General features: G+C 46.5%; 1 protein-coding gene across 4 annotated transcripts in view; it reads left to right on the plus strand.

The window, feature by feature from the left end:
• LOC139421694 (caspase recruitment domain family, member 11) overlaps nt 1–26197 on the plus strand; it is a 142275-nt gene that overhangs the window by 73067 nt on the left and 43011 nt on the right. For all 4 annotated transcript variants that reach the window (XM_071172800.1, XM_071172798.1, XM_071172797.1 and 1 more), the window contains exon 16: nt 8020–8063. In XM_071172800.1, coding sequence (XP_071028901.1) covers nt 8020–8063 — 44 coding nt within the window. The remainder of the gene's footprint in view (nt 1–8019; nt 8064–26197) is intronic.

Raw genomic sequence — 26197 nt, forward strand, 5'->3', positions numbered from 1 at the left:
CTTCACCCTACACCCTAGACACTTCACCCTACTCCCTAAACACTTCACCCTACTCCCTAAACACTTCACCCTACTCCCTAAACACTTCACCCTACACCCTAAACACTTCACCATCACTCCCTACACCCGACACCCTACTCCCTAACACTTCACCCTACTCCCTTCACCCTACCCTAAACACTTCACCCTACTAGACCTTCACCCTACTCCCTAAACTTCACCCTACTCCCTACACACTAAACACTTCACCCTACTCCCTACACTCTAAACACTTCACCCTACACCCTAAACACTTCACCCTACACCCTAAACACTTCACCCTACACCCTAAACACTTCACCCTACACCCTAAACACTTCACCCTACACCCTAGACACTTCACCCTACTCCCTAAACACTTCACCCTACTCCCTAAACACTTCACCCTACTCCCTAAACACTTCACCCTACACCCTAAACACTTCACCATACTCCCTACACCCTAAACACTTCACCCTATACCCTAAATACTTCACCCTACACCCTAAATACTTCACCCTACTCCCTACACCCTAAACAATTCTTCCTACACCCGAAACACTTCACCCTACACCCTACACCCTAAACAATTCTCCCTACACCCGAAACACTTCACCCTACACCCTAAACACTTCACCCTACACCCTAAACACTTCACCCTAAACCCTAAACACTACACCCTAAACACTTCACACCCTAAACACTTCACATCCTAAACACTTCACCCAACATCCTAAACACTTCACCCTAACCCCTACACCCTAAACACTTCACCCTACTCCCTACACCCTAAACACGTCACCCTACACCCTACACCCTAAACCATTTACCCTACACCCTTTACCCTATACCCTACACCCTTTACCCTATACCCTAAACCATTTACCCTACACCCTATACCCTACACCCTTTACCCTAAACCCTTTACCCTATACCCTAAACCATTTACCCTACTCCCTACACCCTAAACCCTTTCACCCTATACCCTAAATACTTCACCCTACACCCTAAATACTTCACCCTACTCCCTACACCCTAAACAATTCTTCCTACACCCGAAACACTTCACCCTACACCCTACACCCTAAACAATTCTCCCTACACCCGAAACACTTCACCCTACACCCTAAACACTTCACCCTACACCCTAAACACTTCACCCTAAACCCTAAACACTACACCCTAAACACTTCACACCCTAAACACTTCACATCCTAAACACTTCACCCAACATCCTAAACACTTCACCCTAACCCCTACACCCTAAACACTTCACCCTACTCCCTACACCCTAAACACGTCACCCTACACCCTACACCCTAAACCATTTACCCTACACCCTTTACCCTATACCCTACACCCTTTACCCTATACCCTAAACCATTTACCCTACACCCTATACCCTACACCCTTTACCCTAAACCCTTTACCCTATACCCTAAACCATTTACCCTACACCCTATACCCTACACCCTATACCCTACACCCTTTACCCTATACCATAAACACTTCACCCTACTCCCTAAACACTTCACCCTACTCCCTACACCCTAAACACTTCACCCTACACCCTAAATACTTCACCCTACTCCCTACACCCTAAACAATTCTCCCTACACCCGAAACACTTAACCCTACACCCTAGACACTTCACCCTACACCCTAGACACTTCACCCTACACCCTAAACACTTCACCCTACACCCTAAACACTAACCCTAAACACTTCACCCTACTCCCTAAACACTTCACCCTACATCCTAAACACTTCACCCTACTCCCTACACCCTATACACTTCACCCTACTCCCTAAACACTTCACCCTACACGCTAAACACTTCACACCTAAACTCCCTACACCCTAAACACCTCACCCTACTCCCTAAACACTTCACCCTACACCCTACACCCTAAACACTTACACCCTACACCCTAAACACTTCACCCTACTCCCTACACCCTATACACTTCACCCTACTCCCTAAACACTTCACCCTACCCTATACGACACTCACCCTACACCCTCACCCTACACCCTAAACACTTCACCCTACACACTTCACCCTACACCCTAAACACTTCACCCTACTTCCTACACCGTAAACACTTCACCCTACACCCTAAACACTTCACCCTACTCCCTAAACACTTCACCCTACATCCTAAACACTTCACCCTACTCCCTACACCCTAAACACTTCACCCTACACCCTAAACACTTCACCCTACTCCCTACACCCTATACACTTCACCCTACTCCCTAAACACTTCACCCTACACCCTAAACACTTCACCCTACTCCCTACACCCTAAACACCTCACCCTACTCCCTAAACACTTCACCCTACACCCTAAACACTTCACCCTACTCCCTACACCCTAAACAATTCTTCCTACACCCAAAACACTTCACCCTACACCCTAAACAATTCTCCCTAACCCGAAACACTTCACCCTACACCCTCAACACTTTACCCTGAACCCTAAACACTTCACCCTAAACCCATAAACACTACACCCTAAACACTTCACCCAACATCCTAAACACTTCACCCTAACCCCTACACCCTAAACACTTCACCCTACTCACTACACCCTAAACACGTCACCCTACACCCTAAACCATTTACCCTACACCCTATACCCTACACCCTTTACCCTATACCCTTTACCCTAAACCATTTACCCTACACCCTATACCCTACACCCTTTACCCTACACCCTTTACCCTATACCCTAAACCATTTACCCTACACCCTTTACCCTACACCCTACACCCTACACCATTTACCCTATACCATAAACACTTCACCCGACTCCCTAAACACTTCACCCTACTCCCTACACCCTAAACACTTCACCCTACACCCTACACCCTAAATACTTCACCCTACTCCCTACACCCTATACACTTCACCCTACTCCCTAAACACTTCACCCTACACCCTAAACACTTCACCCTACTCCCTACACCCTAAACACCTCAACCTACTCCCTAAACACTTCACCCTACACCCTAAACACTTCACCCTACTCCCTACACCCTAAACAATTCTTCCTACACCCAAAACACTTCACCCTACACCCTAAACAATTCTCCCTAACCCGAAACACTTCACCCTACACCCTCAACACTTCACCCTGAACCCTAAACACTTCACCCTAAACCCATAAACACTACACCCTAAACACTTCACCCAACATCCTAAACACTTCACCCTAACCCCTACACCCTAAACACTTCACCCTACTCACTACACCCTAAACACGTCACCCTACACCCTAAACCATTTACCCTACACCCTATACCCTACACCCTTTACCCTATACCCTTTACCCTAAACCATTTACCCTACACCCTTTACCCTAAACCATTTACCCTACACCCTATACCCTACACCCTTTACCCTACACCCTTTACCCTATTCCCTAAACCATTTACCCTACACCCTTTACCCTACACCCTACACCCTATACCCTACACCCTTTACCCTATACCATAAACCTACTCCCTAAACACTTCACCCTACACCCTACACCCTACTTCACCCTACTCCCTACACCCTAAACAATTCTCCCTACACCCGAAACACTTCACCCTACACCCTGAACAATTCTCCCTACACCCTAAACACTTTACCCTACACCCCTTTACCCTATACGCTAAACACTTCACCCTACTCCCTACACCCTAAACCCTTCACCCTACACCCTAAACACTTCACCCTACACCCTAAACACTTCACCCTACACCCTAAACACTTCACCCTACACCCTAAACACTTCACTACTACCCTACCCTACCCTACACACACCCTATACACCCTAAACACTACACTCCCTACACCCTATACACTTCACCCTACTCCCTAAACACTTCACCCTACACCCTAAACACTTCACCCTACTCCCTACACCCTAAACACTTCACCCTACACCCTACACCCTAAATACTTCACCCTACTCCCTACACCCTAAACACGTCACCCTACTCCCTAAACACTTCACCCTACACCCTAAACACTTCACCCTACTCCCTACAACCTAAACACTTCAGCCTACTCCCTAAACACTTCACCCTACACCCTAAACACTTCACCCTACTCCCTACACCCTATACACTTCACCCTACTCCCTAAACACTTCACCCTACACCCTAAACACTTCAACCCTTAAACACCTACCCTATACCCACTTCACCCTACACCCTAAACACTTCACCCTAAACCCTAAACACTACACCCTAAACACTTCACACCCTAACCCTACTAAACACGTCACCCTAACCCTACACCCTAAACACTTCACCCTACTCCCTACAACCTAAACACTTCACCCTACACCCTAAATACTTCACCCTACTCCCTACACCCTATACACTTCACCCTACTCCCTACACTTCACCCTACACCCTAAACACTTCACCCTACACCCTAAACTACACCCTACCCTACCCTACTTCCCCTACACTTCACCCTACCACTTCACCCTACACCCTACACCCTAAATACTTACTACACCCTACTCCCTACACCCTATACACTTCACCCTACTCCCTAAACACTTCACCCTACACCCTAAACACTTCACCCTACTCCCTACACCCTAAACACCTCACCCTACTCCCTAAACACTTCACCCTACACCCTAAACACTTCACCCTACTCCCTACACCCTAAACAATTCTTCCTACACCCAAAATACTTCACCCTACACCCTAAACAATTCTCCCTAACCCGAAACACTTCACCCTACACCCTCAACACTTCGACCTGAACCCTAAACACGTCACCCTACACCCTAAACCATTTACCCTACACCCTATACCCTACACCCTTTACCCTATACCCTTTACCCTAAACCATTTACCCTACACCCTATACCCTACACCCTTTACCCTACACCCTTTACCCTATACCCTAAACCATTTACCCTACACCCTTTACCCTACACCCTACACCCTATACCCTACACCCTTTACCCTATACCATAAACACTTCACCCGACTCCCTAAACACTTCACCCTACTCCCTACACCCTAAACACTTCACCCTACACCCTACACCCTAAATACTTCACCCTACTCCCTACACCCTATACACTTCACCCTACTCCCTAAACACTTCACCCTACACCCTAAACACTTCACCCTACTCCCTACACCCTAAACACCTCAACCTACTCCCTAAACACTTCACCCTACACCCTAAACACTTCACCCTACTCCCTACACCCTAAACAATTCTTCCTACACCCAAAACACTTCACCCTACACCCTAAACAATTCTCCCTAACCCGAAACCCAAAACACTTCACCCTAAACACCCTACACCCTACCCTAACAATTAAACCATTTACCCTAACCCGAAACACTTCACCCCTACACAAACCTTCTACACCACACTTCACCCTGAACCCTAAACACTTCACCCTAAACCCATAAACACTACACCCTAAACACTTCACCCAACATCCTAAACACTTCACCCTAACCCCTACACCCTAAACACTTCACCCTACTCACTACACCCTTTACCCTATACCCTAAACCATTTACCCTACACCCTTTACCCTACACCCTACACCCTATACCCTACACCCTTTACCCTATACCATAAACACTTCACCCTACTCCCTAAACACTTCACCCTACTCCCTACACCCTAAACACTTCACCCTACACCCTACACCCTAAACACTTCACCCTACTCCCTACACCCTAAACAATTCTCCCTACACCCGAAACACTTCACCCTACACCATGAACAATTCTCCCTACACCCTAAACACGTCACCCTACAGCCTAAACACTTCACCCTACACCCTAAACCATTTAGCCTACACCCTAAACCATTTAGCCTACACCCTTTACCCTATACCCTACACCCTTTACCCTACACCCTGTACCCTACACCATTTACCCTAAACCATTTACCCTACACCCTATACCCTACACCCTTTACCCTATACCCTTTACCCTATACCCTAAACACTTCACCCTACTCCCTACACCCTAAACCCTTCACCCTACACCCTAAACACTTCACCCTACACCCTAAACACTTCACCCTACACCCTAAACACTTCACCCTACACCCTAGACACTTCACCCTACTCACTAAACACTTCACCCAACTCCCTAAACAATTCTCCCTACTCCCTAAACACTTCACCCTACTCCCTAAACACTTCACCCTACTCCCTAAACACTTCACCCTACACCCTAAACACTTCACCCTACTCCCTAAACACTTCACCCTACACCCTAAACACTTCTCCCTACTCCCTAAACACTTCACCCTACACCCTAAACACTTCACCCTACTCCCTAAACACTTCACCCTACACCCTAAACACTTCACCCTACTCCCTACACCCTAAACACTTCAGCCTACTCCCTAAACACTTCACCCTACACCCTAAATACTTCACTCTAGACCCTAAATACTTCACCCTACACCCTATACAATTCTTCCTACACCCGAAACACTTCACCCTACACCCTAAACAATTCTCCCTACACCCGAAACACTTCACCCTACACCCTAAACACTTCACCCTACACCCTAAACACTTCACACCCTAAACACTTCACATCCTAAACACTTCACCCAACATCCTAAACACTTCACCCTAACACCTACACCCTAAACACTTCACCCTACTCCCTACACCCTAAACACGTCACCCTACACCCTAAACCATTTAAACTACACCCTTTACCCTATACCCTATACCCTTCACCCTACACCGTAAACACTTCACCCTACACCCTAAAAACCCTAAACACTTCACACCCTAAACGCTTCAAACCATAAACACTTCACCCAACATCCTAAACACTTCACCCTACTCCCTACACCTTAAACACGTCACCCTACAGCCTAAACACTTCACCCTACACCCTAAACCATTTAGCCTACACCCTTTACCCTATACCCTACACCCTACACGCTATACCCTACACCCTTTACCCTAAACCATTTACCTTCTTCCTTTAACCTATACACTACACCCTTCTCCCTTTACCCTTTACCCTACACCCTTTACCCTACACCCTTTACACTACACCCTTTACCCTATACCCTATACCCTTTACCCTACACCCTTTACCCTACACCCTTTACCCTATACACTTTACACTACAACCTTTACCCTGTACCCTTTACCCCTCCACATTTACGCTACACCCTTTACCCTACACCCTTTACCCTACACCCTATACCCTATACCCTTTACCCTACACCATTTATGCTACATCCTTTACCCTATACCCTACACCCTATACCCTACACCCTTTACCCTACACCCTACCCTTTACCCTACACCATTTACCCTATACCCTTTACCCTACACCCTTTACCCTACACCCTTTACCCTACACCCTTTACACTACACCCTTTACCCTATACCCTATACCCTTTATCCTACACCCTATACCCTACACCCTTTACCCTACACCATTTACCCTATACCCTTTACCCTACACCATTTACGCTACACCCTTTACCCTACACCCTTTACCCTACACTCTTTACCCTATACCCTTTACCCTACACCATTTACGCTACACCCTTTACCCTATACCCTTTACCCTACACCCTTTACCCTACACCATTTATGCTACACCCTTTACCCTATCCCCTTTACCCTACACCCTATACCCTACACCCTACACCCTTTACCCTACACCCTATACCCTACACCCTTTACCCTACACCATTTACCCTACACCCTTTACACTACACCCTTTACCCTACACCCTTTACCCTACACCATTTACCCTATACCCTTTACCCTACACCCTTTACCCTACACCCTTTACCCTATACCCTTTACCCTACACCCTTTACCCTACACCATTTACCCTATCCCCTTTACCCTACACCCTTTACCCTATACCCTTTACCCTACACCCTTTACCCTACACCCTTTACCCTACACCCAATACATTGGAAAAAGGTTTCAAACTTCTGACTACATTTTTCCTTCTCTGTTTCAGCCTCTGTGACTTTGAATATGAGTGTGTAGACAACATGGATTATGGTAAGGTACCTGAGACTGTAGATGTCCTATACCCTACAGCCCCATACTGTAGACTCTATACCTTACAGCCCCAAACTATGGACCCTATACCCTACAGCCCCAAATTATAGACCGTATACCCTACAGCCCCATTCTATAGACCCTATACCCTACAGCCCCAAACTATAGACCCTATACCCTACAGCCCCAAATTATAGACCGTATACCCTACAGCCCCATACTGTATACCTGTAGACCCTATACCCTACTGCCCACTACTGTAGACCCTATACCCTAAAGCCCCATAAAGGTATTACTATAGACCCAATACCCTACAGTCCCATACTGTATACCTATAGACCATATACCCTACTGCCCCATACTGTATACCTGTAGACCCTATACCCTACTGCCCCATACTGTAGACCCTATACCCTACAGCCCCATACTGTATACCTATAGACCCTATACCCTACTGCCCCATACTGTAGACCCTATACCCTAAAGCCCCATAAAGGTATAACTATAGACCCTATACCCTACAGTCCCATACTGTATACCTATAGACCCTATACCCTACTGCCCCATACTGTAGACCCTATACCCTACAGCCCCATACTGTATACCTATAGACCCTATACCCTACAGTCCCATACTGTATACCTATGTACCCTATACCCTACGGTCCCATATTGTAGACCCTATACCCTACAGCCCCATACTCTAGACCCTATACCTACAGTCCTATACTGTATACCCTATACCCTACAGCCCCATACTCTAGACCCTATACCCTACAATCCCATATTGTAGACCCTATACCCTGCATCCCCATACTCTAGACCCTATACCCTACAGTCCCATACTGTATACCTGTAGACCCTATACCCTACTGCCCCATACTGTAGACCTATAGACCCTATACCCTACTGCCCCATACTGTATACCTGTAGACCCTATACCCTACAATCCCATATTGTAGACCCTATACCCTGCAGCCACCTACTGTAGACCCTATACCCTACTGCAGACCTATACCCTACTGCAGACCTACTGTAGACCTATAGACCCTATACCCTACTGCCCCATACTGTAAACCTCTAGACCCTATACCCTACTGCCAAATACTGTAGACCCTATACCCTACAGTCCCATACTGTATACCTGTAGACCCTATATCCTACAGCCCCATACTGTAGACCTATAGACCCTATACCCTACAGTCCCATACTATATACCTATAGACCCTATATCCTACAGCCCCATACTGTAGACCCTATACCCTACAGCCCCATACTGTATACCTATAGGCCCTATACCCTACAGCCCCATACTGTATACCTATAGACCCTATACCCTACAGTCCCATACTGTATACCTATAGACCCTATATCCTACAGCCCCATACTGTAGACCCTATACCCTACAGCCCCATGCTGTATACCTATAGACCCTATACCCTACAGTCCCATACTGTATACCCTATACCCTGCAGCCCCATACTCTAGACCCTATACCCTACAGCCCCATACTCTAGACCCTATACCCTACAATCCCATATTGTAGACCCTAAACCCTGCAACCCCGTACTCTAGACCCTATACCCTACAGTCCCATACTGTATACCTGTAGACCCTATACCCTACTGCCCCATACTGTAGACCTATAGACCCTATACCCTACTGCCCCATACTGTATACCTGTAGACCCTATACCCTACAGTCCCATACTGTATACCTGTAGACCCTCTTACCCTAAAGCCCCATACTGTATACCTCTAGACCCTATACCCTACTGCCCCATACTGTAGACCCTATACCCTAATGTCCCATACTGTATACCTATAGACCCTATACCCTAATGCCCCATACTGTAGACCTATAGACCCTATACCCTACAGTCCCATATTGTAGACCCTATACCCTACAGCCCCATGCTCTAGACCCTATACCCTACAGCCCCAAATTATAGACCGTATACCCTACAGCCCCAAACTATAGACCCTATACCCTACAGCCCCAAATTATAGACCGTATACCCTACAGCCCCATACTGTATACCTATAGACCCTGTACCCTACAGCCCCATACTGTATACCTATAGACCCTATACCCTACTGCCCCATACTGTAGACCCTATACCCTACTGCTCCATACTGTATACCTGTAGACCCTCTACCCTACAGCCCCATACTGTATACCTATAGACCCTATACCCTACTGTCCCATACTGTATACCTATAGACCCTATACCCTACTGCCCCATACTGTAGACCCTATACCCTACTGCCCCATACTGTATACCTGTAGACCCTCTACCCTAAAGCCCCAGACTGTATACCTATAGACCCTATACCCTACTGCCCCATACTGTAGACCCTATACCCCTAAAGCCCCATACTGTATACCTATAGACCCTATACCCTACAGCCCCATACTGTATACCTATAGACCCTGTACCCTACAGCCCCATACTGTATACCTATAGACCCTATATCCTACAGCCCCATACTGTAGACCTTATACCCTACAGTCCCATATTGTAGACCCTATACCCTACAGCACCATACTCTAGACCCTATACCCTACAGTCCCATATTGTAGACCCTACACCCTGCTGCCCCATACTCTAGCCCCTATACCCTACAGCCCCAAACTCTAGACCCTATACCCTACAGTCCCATATTGTAGACCCTATACCCTGCAGTCCAATACTGTATACCTATAGACCCTATACCCTACTGCCCCATACTGTAGACCCTATACCCTACAGGCCCATACTGTATACTTCTAGACCCTATACCCTACTGCCCCATACTATAGACCTATAGACCGTATACCCTACAGCCCCAAACTGTAGACCCTATACCCTACTGCCCCATACTGTATACCAATAGACCCTATACCCTACTGCCCCATACTGTAGACCCTATACCCTACTGCTCCATACTGTATACCTGTAGACCCTCTACCCTACAGCCCCATACTGTATACCTATAGACCCTATACCCTACTGCCCCATACTGTAGACCCTATACCCCTAAAGCCCCATACTGTATACCTATAGACCCTATACCCTACAGCCCCATACTGTAGGCCCTATACCCTACTGCCCCATACTGTAGACCCTATACCCCTAAAGCCCCATACTGTATACCTATAGACCCTATACCCTACTGCCCCATACTGTAGACCCTATACCCTACAGGCCCATACTGTATACTTCTAGACCCTATACCCTACTGCCCCATAATATAGACCCTATACCCTACAGCCCCATACTGTATACCTATAGACCCTGTACCCTACAGCCCCATACTGTATACCTATAGACCCTATACCCTACTGTCCCATACTGTAGACCCTATAGCCTACTGCTCCATACTGTATACCTGTAGACCCTCTACCCTACAGCCCCATACTGTATACCTCTAGACCCTATACCCTAAAGCCCCAGACTGTATACCTATAGACCCTATACCCTACAGCCCCATGCTCTAGACCCTATACCCTACAGCCCCAAATTATAGACCGTATACCCTACAGCCCCAAACTATAGACCCTATACCCTACAGCCCCAAATTATAGACCGTATACCCTACAGCCCCATACTGTATACCTATAGACCCTGTACCCTACAGCCCCATACTGTATACCTATAGACCCTATACCCTACTGTACTGTAGACCTATACCCTACAGCCCCATACTGTATACCTATAGACCCTGTACCCTACAGCCCCATACTGTATACCTATAGACCCTATACCCTACTGCCCCATACTGTAGACCCTATACCCTACTGCCCCATACTGTATACCTGTAGACCCTCTACCCTAAAGCCCCAGACTGTATACCTATAGACCCTATACCCTACTGCTCCATACTGTATACCTGTAGACCCTATTCCCTACAGTCCCATACTGTATACCTATAGACCCTATACCCTACTGCCCCATACTGTAGACCCTATACCCTACTGCCCCATACTGTATACCTGTAGACCCTCTACCCTAAAGCCCCAAGCCCCCCTACTGCTCCATACTGTATACCTGTAGACCCTATTCCCTACAGTCCCATACTGTATACCTATAGACCCTATACCCTACTGCCCCACCCTACTGTATACCTGTAGACCCTCTACCCTAAAGCCCCAGACCCTATAGACCCTATACCCTACAGCCCCATACTGTATACCTATAGACCCTATACCCTACAGCCCCATACTGTATACCTATAGACCCTATACCCTACAGCCCCATACTGTATACCTATAGACCCTATATCCTACAGCCCCATACTGTAGACCTTATACCCTACAGTCCCATATTGTAGACCCTATACCCTACAGCACCATACTCTAGACCCTATACCCTACAGTCCCATATTGTAGACCCTACACCCTGCTGCCCCATACTCTAGCCCCTATACCCTACAGCCCCAAACTCTAGACCCTATACCCTACAGTCCCATATTGTAGACCCTATACCCTGCAGTCCAATACTGTATACCTATAGACCCTATACCCTACTGCCCCATACTGTAGACCCTATACCCTACAGGCCCATACTGTATACTTCTAGACCCTATACCCTACTGCCCCATACTATAGACCTATAGACCGTATACCCTACAGCCCCATACTGTAGACCCTATACCCTACTGCCCCATACTGTATACCAATAGACCCTATACCCTACTGCCCCATACTGTAGACCCTATACCCTACAGGCCCATACTGTATACTTCTAGACCCTATACCCTACTGCCCCATAATATAGACCCTATACCCTACTGCCCCATACTGTAGACCCTATACCCTAAAGACCCATACTGTATACCTGTAGACCCTATACCCAACTGCCCCATAAAGGTATACCTATAGACCCTATACCCCACAGTCCCATACTGTATACCTATAGACCCTATACCCTACTGTCCCATACTGTAGACCCTATACCCTACTGCTCCATACTGTATACCTGTAGACCCTCTACCCTACAGCCCCATACTGTAGACCTATAGACCCTATACCCTACTGCCCCATACTGTAGACCCTATACCCCTAAAGCCCCATACTGTATACCTGTAGACCCTATACCCTACAGCCCCATACTGTATACCTATAGACCCTATACCCTACAGCCCCATACTGTATACCTATAGACCCTATACCCTACTGCCCCATACTGTAGACCTTATACCCTACAGTCCCATATTGTAGACCCTATACCCTACAGCACCATACTCTAGACCCTATACCCTACAGTCTCATATTGTAGACCCTACACCCTGCTGCCCCATACTCTAGCCCCTATACCCTACAGCCCCATACTCTAGACCCTATACCCTACAGTCCCATATTGTAGACCCTATACCCTGCAGCCCCATACTCTAGACCCTATACCCTGCAGTTCCATACTGTATACCTGTAGACCCTATACCCTACTGCCCCATACTGTAGACCTATAGACCCTGTACCCTACTGCCCCATACTGTAGACCTATAGGCCCTATACCCTACTGCACCATACTGTAGACCCTATACCCTAAAGCCCCATACTGTATACCTGTAGACCCTATACCCTACTGCCCCATATTGTATACCTATAGACGCTATACCCTACAGTCCCATACTGTATACCTATAGACCCTATACCCTACTGCCCCATACTATAAACCCTATACCCTACAGACCCATACTGTATACCTATAGACCCTATACCCTACAGTCCCATACTGTATACCTACAGACCCTATACCCTACTGCCCCATACTATAAACCCTATACCCTACTGCCACATACTGTATACCTATAGACCCTATACCGTACAGCCCCATACTCTAGACCCTATACCCTACAGTCCCATAATGTATACCTGTAGACCCTATACCCTACTGCCCCATACTGTAGACCATATACCCTACAGCCCCATACTATAGACCAATAGACCGTATACCCTACAGCCCCCTACTGTAGACCCTATACCCTACTGCCCCATACAGTAGACCATATACCCTGCAGCCCCATACTGTATACCTATAGACCCTCTACCCTACAGCCCCATACTGTATACCTATAGACCCTATACCCTATACCCTACTGCCCCATACTGTAGACCCTGTAGTCCCATACTGTATTCCATAGACCCTATACCCTATACCCTGATGCCCCATACTGTAGACCCTATTGCCCCATACTGTATACCTGTAGACCCTCTACCCTACAGCCCCATACTGTATACCTATAGACCCTATACCCTAAAGCCCCATACTGTAGACCTATAGACCCTATACCCTACTGCCGCATACTGTAGACCCTATACCCCTAAAGCCCCATACTGTATTCCTATAGACCCTATACCCTACAGCCCCATACTGTATACCTATAGACCCTATACCCTACAGCCCCATACTGTATTCCTATAGACCCTATATCCTACAGCCCCATACTGTAGACTTTATACCCTACAGTCCCATACTCTAGCCCCTATACCCTACAGCCCCATACTCTAGACCCTATACCCTACAGTCCCATATTGTAGACCCTATACCCTGCAGCCCCATACTCTAGACCCTATACCCTGTAGTCCCATACTGTATACCTGTAGACCCTATACCCTACTGCCCCATACTGTAGACCTATAGACCCTATACCCTACTGCCCCATACTGTAGACCTATAGACCCTATACCCTACTGCACCATACTGTAGACCCTATACCCTAAAGCCCCATACTGTATACCTGTAGACCCTATACCCTACTGCCCCATATTGTATACCTATAGACCCTATACCCTACTGCCCCATACTATAAACCCTATACCCTACAGACCCATACTGTATACCTATAGACCCTATACCTTACAGTCCCATACTGTATACCTATAGACCCTATACCCTACTGCCCCATACTATAAACCCTATACCCTACTGCCACATACTGTATACCTGTAGACCCTATACCCTACTGCCCCATACTGTAGACCTATAGACCCTATACCCTACAGCCCCATACTCTAGACCCTATACCCTACAGTCCCATACTGTATACCTGTAGACCCTATACCCTACTGCCCCATACTGTAGACCTATAGACCGTATACCCTACAGCCCCATACTGTAGACCCTATACCCTACTGCCCCATACTGTAGACCATATACCCTACAGCCCCATACTATAGACCTATAGACCGTATACCCTACAGCCCCCTACTGTAGACCCTATACCCTACTGCCCCATACAGTAGACCATATACCCTACAGCCCCATACTGTATACCTATAGACCCTCTATCCAGCCCCATACTGTATACCTATAGACCCTATACCCTACAGTCCCATACTGTATTCCTATAGACCCTATACCCTGATGCCCTATACTGTAGACCCTATTGCCCCACACTGTATACCTGTAGACCCTATTCCCTACAGCCCCAAACTGTATACCTATAGACCCTATGCCCTACTGCCCCATACTGTAGACCCTATACCCTACGGTCCCTTACTATAGACCCTATACCCTACAGTCCCATACTGTATACCTATAGACCCTATACCCTACTGCCCCATACTGTATACCTGTAGACCCTATACCCTACTGCCCCATACTGTATACCTGTAGACCCTCTACCCTAAAGCCCCATACTGTAGACCTATAGACCCTATACCCTACTGCCGCATACTGTAGACCCTATACCCCTAAAGCCCCATACTGTATTCCTATAGACCCTATACCCTACAGCCCCATACTGTATACCTATAGACCCTATACCCTACAGCCCCATACTGTATACCTATAGACCCTATATCCTACAGCCCCATACTGTAGACCTTATACCCTACAGTCCCATATTGTAGGCCCTATACCCTACAGCACCATACTCTAGACCCTATACCCTACAGTCCCATATTGTAGACCAGACACCCTGCTGCCCCATACTCTAGCCCCTATACCCTACAGCCCCATACTCTAGACCCTATACCCTACAGTCCCATATTGTAGACCCTATACCCTGCAGCCCCATACTCTAGACCCTATACCCTGTAGTCCCATACTGTATACCTGTAGACCCTATACCCTACTGCCCCATACTGTAGACCTATAGACCCTATACCCTACTGCCCCATACTGTAGACCTATAGACCCTATACCCTACTGCACCATACTGTAGACCCTATACCCTAAAGCCCCATACTGTATACCTGCAGACCCTATACCCCTAAAGCCCCATACTGTATTCCTATAGACCCTATACCCTACAGCCCCATACTGTATACCTATAGACCCTATACCCTACAGCCCCATACTGTATACCTATAGACCCTATATCCTACAGCCCCATACTGTAGACTTTATACCCTACAGTCCCATACTCCAGCCCCTATACCCTACAGCCCCATACTCTAGACCCTATACCCTACAGTCCCATATTGTAGACCCTATACCCTGCAGCCCCATACTCTAGACCCTATACCCTGTAGTCCCATACTGTATACCTGTAGACCCTATACCCTACTGCCCCATACTGTAGACCTATAGACCCTATACCCTACTGCCCCATACTGTAGACCTATAGACCCTATACCCTACTGCCCCATACTATAAACCCTATACCCTACTGCCACATACTGTATACCTGTAGACCCTATACCCTACTGCCCCATACTTTAGACCTATAGACCCTATACCCTACAGCCCCATACTCTAGACCCTATACCCTACAGTCCCATACTGTATACCTGTAGACCCTATACCCTACTGCCCCATACTGTAGACCTATAGACCGTATACCCTACAGCCCCATACTGTAGACCCTATACCCTACTGCCCCATACTGTAGACCATATACCCTACAGCCCCATACTATAGACCTATAGACCGTATACCCTACAGCCCCCTACTGTAGACCCTATACCCTACTGCCCCATACAGTAGACCATATACCCTACAGCCCCATACTGTATACCTATAGACCCTCTATCCTACAGCCCCATACTGTATACCTATAGACCCTATACCCTACAGTCCCATACTGTATTCCTATAGACCCTATACCCTGATGCCCTATACTGTAGACCCTATTGCCCCACACTGTATACCTGTAGACCCTATTCCCTACAGCCCCAAACTGTATACCTATAGACCCTATGCCCTACTGCCCCATACTGTAGACCCTATACCCTACGGTCCCTTACTATAGACCCTATACCCTACAGTCCCATACTGTATACCTATAGACCCTATACCCTACTGCCCCATACTGTATACCTGTAGACCCTATACCCTACTGCCCCATACTGTATACCTGTAGACCCTCTACCCTAAAGCCCCATACTGTAGACCTATAGACCCTATACCCTACTGCCGCATACTGTAGACCCTATACCCCTAAAGCCCCATACTGTATTCCTATAGACCCTATACCAATCAGCCCCATACTGTATACCTATAGACCCTATACCCTACAGCCCCATACTGTATACCTATAGACCCTATATCCTACAGCCCCATACTGTAGACCTTATACCCTACAGTCCCATATTGTAGGCCCTATACCCTACAGCACCATACTCTAGACCCTATACCCTACAGTCCCATATTGTAGACCAGACACCCTGCTGCCCCATACTCTAGCCCCTATACCCTACAGCCCCATACTCTAGACCCTATACCCTACAGTCCCATATTGTAGACCCTATACCCTGCAGCCCCATACTCTAGACCCTATACCCTGTAGTCCCATACTGTATACCTGTAGACCCTATACCCTACTGCCCCATACTGTAGACCTATAGACCCTATACCCTACTGCCCCATACTGTAGACCTATAGACCCTATACCCTACTGCACCATACTGTAGACCCTATACCCTAAAGCCCCATACTGTATACCTGTAGACCCTATACCCTGCAGCCCCATACTCTAGACCCTATACCCTGTAGTCCCATACTGTATACCTGTAGACCCTATACCCTACTGCCCCATACTGTAGACCTATAGACCCTCTATCCTACAGCCCCATACTGTATACCTATAGACCCTATACCCTACAGTCCCATACTGTATTCCTATAGACCCTATACCCTGATGCCCTATACTGTAGACCCTATTGCCCCATACTGTATACCTGTAGACCCTATACCCTACTGCCCCATACTGTATACCTATAGACTTTATACCCTACAGTCCCGTATTGTAGACCCTATACCCTGCATTCCCATACTGTATACCTGTAGACCCTATACCCTACTGCCCCATAATGTATACCTATAGAACCTATACCCTACTGCCCCATACTGTATACCTGTATACCCTATACCCTACTGCCACATACTGTATACCTATAGACCCTATACCCTACTGCCCCATACTGTATACCTGTAGACCCTATACCCTACAGTCCCATACTGTATACCTATAGACCCTATACCCTACTGCCCCATGCTGTATACCTATAGACTTTATACCCTACAGTCCCGTATTGTAGACCCTATACCCTACTGCCCCATACTGTAGACCCTATACCCTACAGCCCCATACTGTATACCTGTAGACCCTATACCCCTCTAATCATCCCTCTCCCTCCCCCTCTCTCCGTCCAGATGAGGAAATGGAAACACGTGGTCCTCCCTCGCTCCACTCCTCCTCCTCCTCCCATCAGTCAGAATGTTTAGATTCCTACGACCTGGAGACCGTCAACAACATTTTCAGGAAACTGTCCCTGGAGAGGTACCCCCCCCCCCCCCTCACACCCACCAACACACACACACACACACTCACACACACCCCCCCTAGTGTATCTTACCCCCCTCGTCTACTGTTTTTACGTCCAGAGGCGGCGCTCGTCACTTCCAGTTGAACGCGGAACGAGGGAGAGTGTTATTGTTATTGTATTGTGGTTACTAGCTAGCTACCTTAAGAGTTTGGATCCCGTGACGTGGTCAGCATCAGTTGCTGGGACCACTACTATCTGTCCAGTGATCCTGCCGACCAAGGCCAGGTCTGAGGAGCTGTTAAGTGCCTAGTTGCTAGCGGGGTTTTCTTGACTGCTTGAACGATGCCCGCAACACTGTTAGCCATTGTGGCTGGGACCACGGATTGGCCCGGGCTTTTGGCTGTCAAGATCCCTGCTGTTTGTTATTGTTTTCAATCTTCCCTGCGACCTGTCCTGTCTGGAACTGAGAGGAGTAACAGTATAACCTGTCCTGTCTGGAATTGAGAGGAGTAACAGTATAACCTGTCCTATCTGGAACTGAGAAGAGTAACAGTATAACCTGTCCTGTATGGAACTGAGAGGAGTAACAGTATAACCTATCTGGAACTGAGAGGAGTAACAGTATAACCTGTCCTGTCTGGAACTGAGAGGAGTAACAGTATAACCTGTCCTGTCTGGAACTGAGAGGAGTAACAGTAAAACCTGTCCTGTCTGGAACTGAGAGGAGTAACAGTATAACCTGTCCTGTCTGGAACTGAGAGGAGTAACAGTATAACCTGTCCTGTCTGGAACTGAGAGGAGAGGAGTAGCAGTATAACCTGTCCTGTCTGGAACTGAGAGGAGTAACAGCATAACCTGTCCTGTCTGGAACTGAGAGCAGTAACAGTATAACCTGTCCTGTCTGGAACTGAGAGGAGAAACAGTATAGCCTGTCCTGTCTGGAACTGAGAGGAGTAACAGTATAACCTGTCCAGTCTGGGACTGAGAGGAGTAACAGTATAACCTGTCCTGTCTGGAACTGAGAATAGTAACAGTATAACCTGTCCTGTCTGGAACTGAGAGGAGTAACAGTATAACCTGTCCTGTCTGGAACTGAGAGGAGTAACAGAATAACCTGTCCTGTCTGGAACTGAGAGGAGAAACAGTATAACCTGTCCTGTCTGGAACTGAGAGGAGTAACAGTATAACCTGTCCTGTCTGGAACTGAGAGGAGTAACAATATAACCTCTCCTGTCTGGAACTGAGAGGAGTAACAGCATAACCTGTCCAGTCTGGAACAGAGAGGAGATGAGTAACAGCATAACCTGTCCTGTCTGGAACTGAGAGGAGTAACAGTATAACCTGTCCTGTCTGGAACTGAGAGGAGTAACATTATAACCTGCCCTGTCTGGAACTGAGAGGAGTAGCAGCATAACCTGTCCTGTCTGGAACTGAGAGGAGAAACAGTATAACCTGTCCTATCTGGAACTGAGAGGAGAGGAGTAACAGCATAACCTGTCCTGTCTGGAACTGAGAGGATTAACAGTATAACCTGTCTGGAACTGAGAGGAGTAACAGTATAACCTGTCCTGTCTGGAACTGAGAGGAGTAACAGAATAACCTGTCCTGTCTGGAACTGAGAGGAGAAACAGTATAACCTGTCCTGTCTGGAACTGAGAGGAGTAAACAGTATAACCTGTCCTGTCTGGAACTGAGAGGAGTAACAGTATAACCTCTCCTGTCTGGAACTGAGAGGAGTAACAGCATAACCTGTCCAGTCTGGAACAGAGAGGAGATGAGTAACAGCATAACCTGTCCTGTCTGGAACTGAGAGGAGTAACAGTATAACCTGTCCTGTCTGGAACTGAGAGGAGTAACAGTATAACCTGTCCTGTCTGGAACTGAGAGGAGTAACAGTATAACCTATCTGGAACTGAGAGGAGTAACAGTATAACCTGTCCTGTCTGGAACTGAGAGGAGTAACAGTATAACCTGTCCTGTCTGGAACTGAGAGGAGTAACAGTAAAACCTGTCCTGTCTGGAACTGAGAGGAGTAACAGCATAACTTGTCCTGTCTGGAACTGAGAGGAGTAACAGTAGAACCTGTCCTGTCTGGAACTGAGAGGAGTAACAGTATAACCTGTCCTGTCTGGAACTGAGAGGAGAGGAGTAGCAGTATAACCTGTCCTGTCTGGAACTGAGAGGAGTAACAGCATAACCTGTCCTGTCTGGAACTGAGAGCAGTAACAGTATAACCTGTCCTGTCTGGACCTGAGAGGAGAAGCAGTATACCCTGTCCTGTCTGGAACTGAGAGGAGTAACAGTATAACCTGTCCAGTCTGGGACTGAGAGGAGTAACAGTATAACCTGTCCTGTCTGGAACTGAGAATAGTAACAGTATAACCTGTCCTGTCTGGAACTGAGAGGAGTAACAGTATAACCTGTCCTGTCTGGAACTGAGAGGAGTAACAGAATAACCTGTCCTGTCTGGAACTGAGAGGAGAAACAGTATAACCTGTCCTGTCTGGAACTGAGAGGAGTAACAGTATAACCTGTCCTGTCTGGAACTGAGAGGAGTAACAGTATAACCTCTCCTGTCTGGAACTGAGAGGAGTAACAGCATAACCTGTCCAGTCTGGAACAGAGAGGAGATGAGTAACAGCATAACCTGTCCTGTCTGGAACTGAGAGGAGTAACAGTATAACCTGTCCTGTCTGGAACTGAGAGGAGTAACATTATAACCTGCCCTGTCTGGAACTGAGAGGAGTAGCAGCATAACCTGTCCTGTCTGGAACTGAGAGGAGAAACAGTATAACCTGTCCTATCTGGAACTGAGAGGAGAGGAGTAACAGCATAACCTGTCCTGTCTGGAACTGAGAGGAGTAACAGTATAACCTGTCTGGAACTGAGAGGAGTAACAGTATAACCTGTCCTGTCTGGAACTGAGAGGAGTAACAGAATAACCTGTCCTGTCTGGAACTGAGAGGAGAAACAGTATAACCTGTCCTGTCTGGAACTGAGAGGAGTAACAGTATAACCTGTCCTGTCTGGAACTGAGAGGAGTAACAGTATAACCTCTCCTGTCTGGAACTGAGAGGAGTAACAGCATAACCTGTCCAGTCTGGAACAGAGAGGAGATGAGTAACAGCATAACCTGTCCTGTCTGGAACTGAGAGGAGTAACAGTATAACCGGTCCTGTCTGGAACTGAGAGGAGTAACATTATAACCTGCCCTGTCTGGAACTGAGAGGAGTAGCAGCATAACCTGTCCTGTCTGGAACTGAGAGGAGAAACAGTATAACCTGTCCTGTCTGGAACTGAGAGGAGAGGAGTAACAGCATAACCTGTCCTGTCTGGAACTGAGAGGAGTAACAGTATAACCTGTCTGGAACTGAGAGGAGTAACAGCATAACCTGTCCTGTCTGGAACAGAGAGGAGAGGAGTAACAGTATAACCTGTCCTGTCTGGAACTGAGAGGAGTAGCAGCATAACCTGTCCTGTCTGGAACAGAGAGGAGAGGAGTAACAGTATAACCTGTCCTGTCTGGAACTGAGAGGGGTAGCAGCATAACCTGTCCTGTCTGGAACTGAGAGGAGTAACAGCATCAGCACTAGGGCCTGTAGGACCTGCCTTGTTGATAGTGTCATTAAGAAGGTAGAAACTAGGGCCTGTAGGACCTGCCTTGTTGATAGTGTTGTTAAGAAGGTAGAAACTAGGGCCTGTAGGACCTGCCTTGTTGATAGTGTCGTTAAGAAGGTAGAAACTAGGGCCTGTAGGACCTGCCTTGTTGATAGTGTTGTTAAGAATGTAGAAACTAGGGCCTGTAGGACCTAACTTGTTGATAGTGTTGTTAAGAAGGTAGAAACTAGGGCCTGTAGGACCTGCCTTGTTGATAGTGTTGTTAAGAATGTAGAAACTAGGGCCTGTAGGACCTGCCTTGTTGATAGTGTTGTTAAGAAGGTAGAAACTAGGGCCTGTAGGACCTGCCCTGTTGATAGTGTTGTTAAGAATGTAGAAACTAGGGTTTGTAGGACCTGCCTTGTTGATAGTGTTGTTAAGAATGTAGAAACTAGGGCTTGTAGGACCTGCCCTGTTGATAGTGTCGTTAAGAAGGTAGAAACTAGGGCCTGTAGGACCTGCCTTGTTGATAGTGTTGTTAAGAAGGTAGAAACTAGGGCCTGTAGGACCTACCTTGTTGATAGTGTCATTAAGAAGGTAGAAACTAGTGCCTGTAGGACCTGCCTTGTTGATAATGTCATTAAGAAGGTAGAAACTAGGGCCTGTAGGACCTGCCTTGTTGATAGTGTTGTTAAGAAGGTAGAAACTAGGGCCTGTAGGACCTGCCTTGTTGATAGTGTTGTTAAGAAGACAGAGCAGCGCTTTATTATAGACAGACTTCTCTTCTCATCTTAGCTACTGTTGCATCAATATGTTTTGACCATGACAGTTTACAATCCAGGGTTACTCCAAGAAGTTTAGTCAGCTCAACTTGCTACATTTCCACATAGTTCATTACACAATTTAGTTGGGGTTTAGGGTTTAGTGAATGATTTGCCCCAAATACAATACTTTCAGTTTAAAAAAAATAATATTTACGACTAACTTTTTAGTCGTAGCTGACTGTAGTAGCTGACATGTATAGTGTTAAGTCATACACATACATACATGCCACTGGCTTTACTCAAAGCCAGTGTCATGTCATTAGTAAAGATGGAAAAAAGTAAGGGGCCTAGACAGCTGCCCTGGGGAATTCCTGATTCTACCTGGGTTATGTCGGAGAGGCTTCCATTAAAGAACACCCTCTGTTTTCTGTTAGACAGGTAAATCTTTATCCACAATATAGCAGGGGGTGTAAAGCCATAACATCATAAGCCATAACACATATGTTTTTCCAGTAGAAGACTATGATCAATATTGTTAAAAGCCGCACTGAAGTCTAACAAAACAGCCACCCCAATCTTTTTATCATCAATTTCTCTCAGCCACCCACCAGTAATTTGTGTAAGTGTGTAACACTTGTTGAATGTCCTTCCCTATATGTGGGCTGAAAGTCTGTTGTCAATTTGTTTCCAGTAAAAAATAATTGTATCTGGTCAAAAACAAATTTTTCCAAAAGGGTTGGTAAAAGGGGAGCAGAATTACTTTTGCTTCCCTCCAGGCCTGAGGGCACACACTTTATAGTAGGCTTAGATTGAAGAACCCTAACCCTAATCCTAACCCTAACCCTATGGCAAACAGGAGTGGCAAAATAATCCGCTATTATCCTCAGTCATTTTCCATCCAAGTTGTCAGACATTGTCAGACCCCGGTGGCTTGTCATTGTTGATAGACAACAATATTTTTTTCACCTCTTCCACTCTCACGTTACAGAATTCAAAATTACAATGCTTGTCTTTCATAGTTGGATCAGTTATACTTGGACATGTAGTGTCAGTGTTTGTTGCTAGCATGTCATGCCTAAGTTAATTAATTGGCAATGTCAGTGGGTTGTGACGAATGAGGCATCTGATTGAATGAATGATGGAGCTGAGTTTGCCTTTTTGCCCAAAACCTAATTTAAGGTGCTCCAAAGGTTTTTATTATCGTTCTTAATATCATTTATCTTTGTTTCATAGTAGAGTTTCTTCTTCTTTTTATTCAGTTTAGTCACATGGTTTCTCAATGTGCAGAACGTTTGCCAATTGGTTGTGGATGGAATTGCAGAATTGTGGAATTGCATAATCTCCACATGAGACCTGGGTAGACTATGAGGACAAAGTGAGGGAAATGATCTCGGAGAAACTGAAGATGGACCACAGGAAGATTGAGGCGGAGCACGCCCACAGGACTGGAAAACCCACCACTGGCCCAGATGGCAGAACCGGCTGATAGTGGTCAAATTCCTGAGGTTCAAGGACAAGGTAGCTGTTCTGGAAAGAGCCAAGAACTTGAGAGGAACGTACATCTTCCTCTACTAGAACTATCCTGAAGGTGTGCGCCAGAAGAGGAAAGAACTTATTCCAGCTGGTTCATGAAATCAATAACTTGCTAACATCAGATAACATTCATATATTAGCCATTTCTGAGACTCACTTAGATAATTCATTTGATGATACAGCAGTATCAATACAAGGATATAACATCTGTAGAAGAGACAGGAATGCTTATGGGGGAGGTGTTGCTGTATATATTCAGAGCCATATCCCTGTAATGCTTAGAGAATATCTTATGTCAAGTGTTATTGAAGTGTTGTGGTTGCAGGTTCACCTTGCAAATCTAAAGCCTTTTCTTTTGGGGTGTTGCTATAGGCCACCAAGTGCTAACAGTCAGTATCTAAACAATACAGTGCCTTCGGAAAGTATTCAAATCCCTTCCCCTTTTCCGCATTTCATACATTACAGCCTTATTGTAAAATGGATTAAATGAATTGTTTACCTCATCAATCTACACACAATACCCCATAATGACAAAGTGAAAACAGGTTTTTAGACATTTTTGCAAATGTATAAAAAACATAACAGAAATAGCTTATTTACATAAGTATTCAGACCCTTTGCTATGAGATTCGAAATTGAGCTCAGGTGCTTCCTGTTTCTATTGATCACCTTGAGATGTTCTACAACTTGATTGGAGTCCACCTGTGGTAAATTCAATTGATTGGACATGATTTGGAAAGGCACACAACTGTCTATATAAGATCCCACAGTTGACAGTGCATGTTAGAGCAAAAACCAAGCCATGAGGTCAAAGGAATTGTCCGTAGAGCTCTGAGAAAGGATTGTGTCGAGGCACAGATCTGGGGAATGGTACCAAAAAATGTCTGCAGCATTAAAGATCCCCAAGATCCCCATCATTTTTAAATGTAAAAAAAAGTTTGGAACCAACAAGACTATTCCTAGAGCTGGCTGCCCAGTCAAACTGAGCAATCGGGGGAGAAGGGCCTTGGTCAGGTAGGTGATCAATAATCCGATGGTCACTCTGACAGAGCTCCAGAGTCCCTCTGTGGAGATGGGAGAACCTTCCAGAAGAACAACCATCTCTGCAACACTCCACCAATTAGGCCTTTATTGTAGAGTGGCCAGATGGAAGCCACTTCTCAGTAAAATACACATCACAGCCCGTTTGGAGTTTGCCAAAAACACCTAAAGGACTCTCAGACCATGAGAAACAAGATTCTCTGGTCTGATGAAACCAAGATTGAACTCTTTGGCCTGAATGCCAAGTGTCACGTCTGGAGGAAACCGGGCACCATCCCTACAGTGACACATCGTGGTGGAAGCATTCTGCTGTGGGATGTTTTTCAGTGGCAGGGACTGGGAGACTAGTCAGGATTCAGGCAAAGATAAACGGAGCAAAGTACAGAGAGATCCTTGATGAAATCCTGCTCCAGAGCTCTAAGGACCTCCGAATGGGGCAAAGGTTCACCTTCCAACAAAGCACACAGCCAAGACAACACAGGAGTGGCTTCAGGACATATCTGTT

Source organism: Oncorhynchus clarkii, chromosome 12 (assembly GCF_045791955.1).
Source record: "Oncorhynchus clarkii lewisi isolate Uvic-CL-2024 chromosome 12, UVic_Ocla_1.0, whole genome shotgun sequence".
In the NCBI taxonomy this organism is placed as follows: Eukaryota; Metazoa; Chordata; class Actinopteri; order Salmoniformes; family Salmonidae; genus Oncorhynchus; species Oncorhynchus clarkii.